The sequence below is a fragment of the Halyomorpha halys genome, unplaced genomic scaffold, assembly GCF_000696795.3.
Source record: "Halyomorpha halys isolate HHAL.00 unplaced genomic scaffold, Hhal_1.1 Scaffold1411.1, whole genome shotgun sequence".
NCBI classification, from domain to species: Eukaryota; Metazoa; Arthropoda; class Insecta; order Hemiptera; family Pentatomidae; genus Halyomorpha; species Halyomorpha halys.
The window spans coordinates 6,490-17,288 of NW_027112670.1; the positions used below are offsets into that span (position 1 = coordinate 6,490).

The 10,799-nt window shown below is 35.0% G+C and overlaps 1 protein-coding gene across 1 annotated transcript in view; it reads left to right on the plus strand.

Moving 5' to 3' along the window:
* Nucleotides 1-6,816, plus strand: part of LOC112211664 (retrovirus-related Pol polyprotein from type-1 retrotransposable element R1) — a gene marked incomplete at its 5' end in the record, with an annotated part of 11,243 nt that extends 4,427 nt beyond the window's left edge. The window contains 2 exons of the mRNA XM_067050480.1: nt 4,229-4,318; nt 6,803-6,816. Coding sequence (XP_066906581.1) covers nt 4,229-4,318; nt 6,803-6,816 — 104 coding nt within the window. The remainder of the gene's footprint in view (nt 1-4,228; nt 4,319-6,802) is intronic.
* Nucleotides 6,817-10,799: the final 3,983 nt, after the last annotated feature.

The following is a 10,799-nucleotide window of genomic DNA, read 5'->3' on the forward strand; positions in this document are numbered from 1 at the left end:
TTGGATTAAGAATGTCATGGTGTGGGTCAAATGTTTTTGAAAGGTGCAGACCGAATACCTGAGTCATTTTCAATTTAAGTTTCATATTCTACTGATGTATTTATTTTGACACTAAATAATAGCTTTTTTTGTACACTATTGTTTGAGAGAATATGTTCAAACAGTGAATAACAAGATCAAACTAGAATAATTGCTGAAATGCTGAGCAGGAAAGGGGGGATCAACAGGTGATCTTTCCCTTCAGTCTTTTTTTTTTAATGATTTATTACCTTTCTTATACTGTAGTCCTTCCATTTAATCTCACTTAACAGTGACTATGTATCGATTTAAATATAATGTTCTGCAGAACAAGATTTAGATTTATCTTTTGCCACACCAAATTCGCATCTTATTAAAGGAAAAGCGAAAAGCAAGAGCAAAGTGGCACTGGACTAGATACTCATCAGATAAAACACATTATACTAAATTTACAAACAAAATTAAAACAGAACTTAAAAAAGTCAAAACGCAAAATTTAACTAACTTAACTCAAAACCTCGCGACTACTGACAAATCTTTATGGACGACTACTAAGAAGATTCTTAACTTCAAGAATTACCCCTTTCTTACTGAATCTCAAAAATGGACAAAATCGGACGAAGAAAAATCTCAAATATTCGGTCAGCATCTTTCTAAAACCTTTGAGCCACACCCTGACATCCTTAATCCAACTAACCTTGAACACATTGAAGAAGTATTGAATACTCCGCTCCAAATGACCCTGCCACCTAAAGCATTTCATCCATCAGAGATATCCAACATCATTCTGAGGTAGTCTCGTCTTCATTGGAGCGCGGAATGTACTGCTCGGGAGTCTTTCTTGATGTAGAACAGGCTTTTGATCGAGTCTAGCACCCAGGACGGCTATATAAGTACAATATCCGTAAATTCCTACCCCCTACATATTATCTCATTATCCGTTCTTATCTCTCAGACAGGTTATTTCAAGTAAATCACAACAGCGCTTATTCACCCTCTTTCCTCAGTCTGCTGGTGTACCTCAGGGTAGTATCCTTGGTCCTATCCTTTATACATTGTTTACAGCTGACATCCCAACCCATCCTAACATTATTCTCACCACGTATGCCGATGACACATGCCTATTGTCAGTGAATAATGATCCTTCCTTTGTATCCCAATCCCTCCAATCCCTCATCACCACCCTTGAAGAATAGTGCCAAAACTGGAGGATTAAAATAAATTCTGATAAATCCCACCAAATCACATTTACCCTTAGTATCTTTTAATAATATCCCACTTATTCCTGTTGAGCAGGTCCATTAGTTAGGACTAAATCTGGACAAACGACTGACATGGAATCCTCATACAAGACTGAAAAGACAGTAAACTGCTCGTCGATTCCAACTATTACAATATTTACAAGACAAACGGTCAAAACTTCCAATCCATTACAAAATATTGATCTACATGAATATTAAAAGGCCTATCTGGACATACGTAATTGAGCTATGGGGCTCCACTGAACCATCTAATTCCTCCAGAATCCAATCCTTACAGACCAAAATCCTTAACGCTCCTTACTTTGTCACAAATCAAATCATCCATCAGGTCCTCAATGTCCCCTATGTTGCCGATTTGGCCAGAACCAGATACCAATCCTTCCATAATAAACTTCCCTACCATCCAAACCGACTCGTTTCTTACCTGGCTTCTCCTTCACTACCTAATAATCCTCCTTGACGTTTGAAAAGAAGATGGCTTCGAGATCTTCTCCTTTAGAAGTGTTTTTGGAGTTCAATCAATGGGTAGATTCTCCACATGTTTGTATCATGTCATAATACCACTTACAGCAAATTTACTTGATGTGTATATATGTATACAGTTGTAAATAACAATAAATAAATTATGAAAACAAAACAAAAAAAAATTTAAATAATTTATTTATTACATGTTATTCCTATTTTTGGTGAGAAATAGTACTCGAAAATGTCTAAAAAAGATTAAATGTTTTAAAGGCTACAGAATACTTTTAAATCGACATCGTTATCCTACCAAAAGTTTTTTCGAAATGTTAAAGAAGCTATCAAGAGAAGGAGGAACTAGTAAGAATTTAAAGAATGTTCTATAAATTATTGTACTTTTACCGATTTCCCTAGTTTTATTGGGCACAATAAACGTGGTACATTCTCCAATGCAGTCAGGTGCTCGGTCTGGACTAATTGTTTTCTTCCTCGAATGACGATTCTGGAATCCTCCACTTGTTTGGAAAGTACCCCTTATCCAAACACTCGTTGAATATACCCAACAACTCTTCCTCGATATAAGGGGCAATGTTGTTGAGGATTGCATCATCTATGCTATCTAGTCCTGAAGCCATTCCGATCCTTTGTCTGTCCACGGCAAGACCAAGGTCCCACATATCCCATGGTGGACATAGGTCGGTACCTGGTGGGTATAACGTGGTGCGTCTAACCATTCCATCCTCTATCTAACCGCCTTCCTCCTCCACCACACTGCAGGCTATGACCCGGTGGTCGGAGCTCGTGTCTGACCGTAGGGTCCAGTCAGCAATACGCTTTGCTATGGGAGCCGTGGCAAGTGTCACATCTATCCAACTCTGGCCCCGCGCTCCAACAAATGTGGGACCACAAGGCTCGTTCATAAACACCTCGCCACGCATTCTTCCACCAACCTCCCTCTAGCGTCTGTACGAACAGAACCCCAGGCCGTGCTCCACGAATTGGTGTCGGAACAGACTATCACACTTTTATACTTTAGCGCGACAGCCTCCACAGCAGCTATGTTATCTTCTACATTGATATTTACACTCGCTTGTCGTGGCGGCATATATGCTGAAACCAGAGCGAAGGCAACTCTGCCCCATCTGACATAACATGCCGCCTGATCTGCTGTGGTGAATCACTTCAGTTCCATTACGTCGAGGGCATGGTTAACGAGAACAATCGCTGCTCTAGGCCTTCTCTTGCCACTGCCTAGACTAACCACTCTCGACGTAGTTCTAAAACCTGAGACCACATTCTTGCGACAACAAGGCTCCTGAATCGCCAAGATGTCAGCACTTCGGGCGATAGTTCTCAATTCATCCGCGACCACTCGTCTCCGGCCCATATTGACCTGCAGGATATGCAGCCTACGCATACTGGGTCTTCTTCGCCTGCTTGACCATCATCTCCAGATGTACCGGGCTTTTGTCCCAAAGATATTTCTTCAGGGCACTCCCTTCCCAAACGTTGGGGACTCCTTATACTTCCAGACGAGGCCTGCGTGCCACAGTAAGGCTCGCCTGTAATATTTTTTCCTCAACTTATCCCAGGTGAGGAGTTTTTTTGCCTGGTCAGTGCCTTCTGTCCTGACCAGAACTCTTCCCTTTTAGGTGACTTTTATGTCCTCAATGCTCTTTATGTCCTCTTGGGACCCAATGCACCTTGGCTGTCCTCCGAAATAAAGGAAATGATGAAAAGAAGAGATGCAACGAGGCGCAAATACCGTCGAACCCATTTACCTGCCGATTACAGGTCTTTCATGATCCACCGGGATGAAACCCAATCTGCAGTCCGACTTGCTAAAGCCTCCTACTTTCATAATTCCCTTTCCAATGTTCCTGATTCCAAATCCAAATGGAAAATATTTCTTAACCTATCCCTACCAGAATCCAATAATCTCAGTTCCTTCCACGTGACTCCAGATGACCTCAATGACCATTTCTTATCCTATGCTCATAATTCTTCCATTTCCCATATTCAACATCACAATTTCAATCCTGAAGACTTCTTTTTCTCACATCTGTTCTACGATGAATTACTTTTCGCTGTCCTAAAATCCTACACTAATGATTTTGGCCCTGATAGTATTCCAGTAAAACTAATAAAAGCCAGCCTCCCTGTCGTTATTCCCCTTACCACATCTAAAACTTTTCATTGCAAATTCCATATTCCCATCTTCCTGGAAAACTGCCCTTGTCCGACCTTTGAAGAAAATTTCAACCCCAGCTCACTGCACGACTTCCGTCCTATTTCTCTTCTATTTAACCTTTCCATAACGATAAATTTTTCTTATGATAATTTGTAATAAAATCTAAAATAAAGTCATCTTTTTCAGACAATGTGTTTTTTTTAAATATTACTAATCCCAAAATATATATTAACCTCGGCTTCAAATATTCATTTATTCGTGGAACAATTTTCATTTAATATTTTCTTAATTGCAGGTTCATGGGGAAAGCGTGACCCAGCTTGGCAGAACCTCAAAGGATTGTGGGGCAAGCGCAGTTTTCCCTACTCTGAATCTTTTGAGCCTGGTAAGTTATTAAATAATATTAGTCACACTTTGTTAGAACTATTTCTATGAATCAACATTTTTTGTGTGAGTTGAAAATGTTTTATTACAATACGATTCATTACAATACATTATTATAGTTTTAATAAAACTTTCAAACGTATCTGTTCATTATTCCTGATTTTCAGTTCGGTTTTCAATACAGTCATACCACTTCTCACCAACTGGCAAGACTATCGGAATTTATAATAAGCGGATTCGAAAAAAAGAGACACACCCTCTTAGCGCTCTTAGATTTCCAACAAACATTCGATAAGGTCTGCAGTATATAATATACGATAAGGCATCCAGGTCTCCTGTATAAACTAAAAAAAACAGGCACTCCAAAATACCTGTACAATATTCTGAGCTCATTCCTCAATGGTAGAGCATTTTAAATCAGAATTAATAACAATAATTAAACCCTTTGACAACTCCATGCCGGTACTCCACAAGGTTCAGTCCTTTCTCCCATTTTGTTCAACTTCTACCTTCACGACATCGTTCAGTCCACACATACCTCTATAGCAATGTTCGCTGACGATGCAGCTATGTTTTCTCAACATGATGACATAATAATAGCTAGAAACACTTTGCAAAGTCGCCTTAATGGTCTAGAACAATACTTCACTAAATGGATGATTAGCTTCAACATTAAAAAATGTAACCTAAAAGTTTTTACTCTCCGACGCCCACCAGAACCACTGGATCTAATCTTCAAAGGTAAAAATGTGAAATGGAATCCTGCCAGTGAAACAAGATACCTGGGAATTCACCTAGTCCTTACCTGGAATCAACATCAAACTAACTCAAACTTATGGAAGGTTAGCAGTGCTATATCCTATCCTAAACAGAAATTCCAAACTCAAACCAGAAACAACTGTTCTTATATTTAAAACAATTCTCAGGCCACTGCTGATGTACGGCAGTGAAGTCTGGGGAGCGGCATCCTTCACGAAAAGGAAAAAACTACAGTGTTTTCAAAATAAAGTCCTAAGAATCGCAGTTAGTGCTCCTTGGTTCACATGAAATAGCCAATTGCATCGCGACTTACATATGGAGCCAATAGAGGATCACATCAAAAAACGGTTCATGAAGTTCCATTTCCAGTTGCCGACAGTTAAATGAGCTGTGACCTACAACCCGGGAAACCCAAACTCAACCCGAAGACTGAAGCCAGACTGCTCTAGCACATTCAGTTATAAATTTTAATAAATATAAAATTAATTCATAGTCACACTACCTCAATTTTACTTTTTTTATTACTCATTTTATTTATTCATTATTATTTTTATTTATTTTTTTCTATTTTCTTCTCGTCCCGTTTTCAAATTAACTTGTTTCATTCACTATTAGAGGGCAATTGTTTGTTTTATTTAAGTGTACCAATATCATTATATTTTGTTAGTAATTTTACATTCCTCTTTTAAGAAGAAGCATTACCCTTATCTATTTATTTATTTTTCTTCTTTTAGTAACAACATTCTATATAGTTAGGGGTGTCTTTTGTACGAGACTATACCCCCCCCCCATAATCAACTGTTAAAAAAATATATATAATATAACGGTTATATCAACCATGTAAGACCCACACCAGGCCGATCTAGTATACAATAAAATAAAATATAAAATAAAAACTTACTTATTATTGACCATGAAGGGTGTTGTCAAAGAAAAACTCAAATAGTATTTAGCTTTCACTGAAGATGTTTTTAATTTTTCATTTATGTTAAGATCATTTAAGTCCTTGTATGTTTTTTTAGCCCTGTAACGTGGGGCCAAACGTTGCCACATAATAAATAGTTTAGTTACTATTTGCGTTTTTCTTTCTCCCCACCGGACCATCTTCCTTTTTATTATTATATATATACACGGTCAGTAATCCATGTTCCAATAATAGAATTATGCTTCTTTGAAAATGAATAGATTGTACAATTACTTTTTGAATTTGATCCTAAACAACATGCTCCTACTAGACTTGGTTCAAGCCAAGCTTGAGCTAAAAAGCATTCTTGAACCAAAAACCTGTTATTAAGATAGCTGCAATTACCATAAATCTGATTTATCTTAAATAAGAAAGAGATGAGAAACCTATAAGCAGTTCTATGGATAGCCACTAAGAGCAGGCCTGCTACGTATACACACAGAAGATCTGAGAGAAGCCAGTTAACGGAGTTCTAATCACTCATTGATGAATAAAAAAAATAATGTTTTAAAAGGCATTGGAACCACAACGCTTCTTTCTCTGTATCTTAATGTCACACTAACTATGGTGAAATTCATGCTTAGACTGGATAATGATGGATGGTTTGTGCGATAACTTAAGAAAAATAATTTAAAAATCAAGCGTAAACTAAAACTTTATAATTCAAAATGATTTCATTATAAACATCAACAATATACTTTGAGTTTTAAACAAAATAGCTCATGTTAGCAATATTATTAAAGTTTGATTTATAATTTTTAGGATCTAATTTGTGAAATATTTGACCCAAATTAGCCCTACTTAGTATCAACTAATTTACTGAAAAGACAAGAACATTACAGCTATTTTCATCATATTTACGGAAAATACGTATAAATTCTTTCAAAATATAAATAATAGCAAAATAATTTATAGAAACCAAGTGAAATAAAATCAAACTTAAAGTCAAATAAAGATCATAAAGATAAACATACATGGTATTTATAAACATTTAAATGAATTTGTGGAAGTCATGGAAAAATGCAGGGCTCCAGGAAATTACAGCTGCCTACTTCGTGTTCTTATATTTTCAAAAAATCACTTATAATTTTAGTAATTTTACCTCAAATTGTAGTTTTTTTAAATGCTGTTTATCAATTAATTATTGTTTTCTTCATTATAAAATACCAAAACTGTTTTTATACACATTTATTGAGAACACATAACATTGCTGTACAATTGTTTATATATGACCTCCACATGTATAACCTTATCAAACATATGATGTTTTAATTTTACAACATCTCCCCCCCCCCTCACAAAATAGAGCAAATAAAACTTACACTCACATACTAAATTTTGGCAGAAAAATGAAAGAAAATTCAATCAATAATATCAAATAAAACTCAAATAACCACAAATACTACATTACAATACAATTTAGACAGAACAACTGAAACTGATTCTCAAACACTCCACTGATACTTTTTTATTTCCGCTTTTAATTTTCTTCAACAAGTCTTCTAGGTGGTTTCACAACATGCCCACATCTTGTTTTCTTCTGTAATAGCTCGCCTGTTGGATCCGACATGGCAGGCACTGGCTCCTCTTGATTTGTTGAAGGACTATGGTTGGTATCTTGTTGCACACTATTTGGGACTTCCATGTCTCTAATTTGCCTTGGTAAAATATGAGCTTCATTTCGGACATAAACACCTCCTTGTTGTCCCTGTACGATGTACGAGCTCGGGCCTCTTCCTTTGTCAGTTACTGTTCCAGGTATCCAAGGCGATGATGACCATTATCTAATCCATATATCCTGTCCATTAAACCTTGTGGTTGCATGTCAGTCATAATTTTTTTTAGTTTTAATTCGATCTTCGATCAGTAGCCTTCTTATTCTAGGAACTAGTGATTGGAGAGTTGTCCTCAGGTTCCTTCCCATTAAATTTGAAGCTGGAGGATGAATTTTACCACGCGGTGTATTCCTGAAATTTAATAGAGCCAGATAAATATCCTCCCCAGCTTCTGTTGCTTCTTTGAAAACTTCTTCATGCTTTTTACAGCACTACCTGCCAAGCCATTTGACTTAGGATAGTGGCTAGAAACTATATGAGTGAAACCCCAGTTTTTAGCGAATTCCGAAAATAATCTTGAAGTGAAATATAATGCGCCGTCCGCATAAACCGTTACCGGTATCCCATGTCTTGCGAATGTTGATTTAATCTTAGTTATGGCAGTATTGATTATTAAATCTTCCAGCTGCATTACTTCAGGGAAATTAGAAAGTGCGTTCTCCAAATATTTCTTTTTGATTTATAATCTTAAACACTTTCTTGAGACTGGTTATATATATTGATATGTATGAGAGGCACCAGCTGGAGTTTTTTAACTTAAAATAATTTCTTTTGTCGGCATGCCAAAGATACCGCCGGACCTAGGCAAAAATCCGTCGGCAACACATCTAAAGAAATGTACAAAGATATATAGATAACAGAGGGTATGCACCCTCTGGGAACGGTTGACCGTGTAGGCAGAGTTATCATTTTAAGGATGAACTCAACGTTATTGATGGCTTGCTGTTCCCGGGAGAGCGCGTGGTAATTCCCAAATGTCTCTCTCGGAAAATTGTAATTAAATTCCATTTAAGCCAGCCAGGGATCAAGAAAGTTCTGAGCAGAGCGGAATTAACCGTGCATTGGATCACTATTGTTCAAGATATCAAGAAATTCTAAAATTGTTAAAATTATTGTCTGCTAAAAGTATCAGGATTCAAAAGTCATTCTAGAAATGACCTACAGAGAAGTTCCACCCCTTCCCCGAATGTAGGTGGGTTGTGACCTCTTCGAGTGAACCAAAATGCAATTTTTTAAAATAAATAATTTAATTACTATCCATTTTAGTCTTAAAACATTTTATTTTTCTTACAAGTCCGACGTTTCGGCCAATCCGGCCATCCTCAGGGACAATGTACCACAAAACAGCTTTTATTACACGTATGATCCTCAAACATTTCAAAATACTTACCATTATCATTTACAATTTATCTCACCTTAATACAGTTTTGGAATTATATAATTTAAAAATTCTAAACCCATGCAGGCTATTCTGCCCAGATCAAAACAATAATTTCTATGAAACATTAAAAACATTAGGTAAAATATATTTTTTTGTTAATAAGTATATCCCACATATGTTTATTTACCTAATTAGTCAATATTCACTTATAATTTATAATCACTTTAAAATTTCTTTTATCTTATTTAAGGCTGTTTCTAGCCACTTCATTCTGGATAGGTTTGGTACAGTGGAGGCAGGTTATATAAGTGTATATTGACTACAAACAGTCTGAGAAATAATATAATCAGATGAATGGGTAATTTTATAGAAAAAAAAGGTAGAAATAATAATATCCAAAAACTTTATAAGAAATGGAAACAAGATTTAGAATCATTAAATACATTCAAAAAGAAAAATCCACAAGTTTTAATTGTGAAATCAGATAAAACAAAGAAAGTGGCAATAATAAATAAAAAAGATTATGATAGTAAAATGGAAATGATATTGAATGAGGAAAGCACATACAGAAAACTTCGATCAGACCCGCTGCCAGATATTTATAAACAAATAAAAAACTATGTTTAGAAATTGCACAAAAACAAAATAATTGATGATAAGGTCATGAAAAGTTTCGTAAATAAGTATTGTTACCACCCTAGGATGTATGGGCTGATAAAATTACATAAAGAAAATAAACCCTTAAGACCAATTATAAATGGTATTAATAGGCCTTTATATAATATATCAAAATTTTTCAAAAATAGCTTCACTAATATATACAGAGATAAGGAAATTAACATTATAAATGTAATAGAAGCAAAAAATAAACTAAATGATATTAAAATTGAAGATGAGACGATGATAAGTGATGACGTTGTTTCATTGTTTACAAATATTCCACTCAAATTGGTATATAAAATTATAAATGAAAAATGGGAGGAAAATAAACCGAACACGAATATAAAAAATAAAAGATTGTTCCTAGAAGGAATAAAATTATGCTGTGAAAATGGCATTTTCAAGTACAAAGGTGATATATACAGGCAGCTTTTTGGAGTTCCAATGGGAGAAAGCTTATCAATATCATTTGTAGGACTAGTTATGAATAATCTAATAAAATATGTACTTTCAAAATCAGGTATTCAAGTAAAGATTATGCTAAAGTACATAGATGATATTTTTTGTATATTAAAGAAAACGGATGTAAATAGATTGTTGGAAGAACTAAATAGCCACCATGAAAAATTAAAGTTCACAATGGAATTGGAAAAGGAAAGTAAATTAAGACTTTTGGATATGTTGATGGTAAGACAAGGTAAGAATATAATCACATAATGGATAAAAAGAGACAAGTAGTAATATATTATTGAATTATTATTCTTGCCACCCTTATCACATGAAATATAATGTAATAAATAATTATATTAAAAAAGCTATTAAAGTGACTGATGATAGTAGGTTGCATATAATAAAAAATAAGATAATAAGATAATATATTCCTAGAAAATTTTTACCTAAAAAAATTAATTTACAAGCTTTGGGAAATTAACCTTAAAAATATAAAAAATAAAACAGGAAACGAAATAGTAAATAATAAAGGAAAAAATAAAAAAATTTATGGATTCAATTATATTAAAGGACTATGTGAAGATATTAAGAAATCATTTAAGGATTACGATGTTGATGAGTACTCTCTGAGTCATAGACCCAACAATAAAAT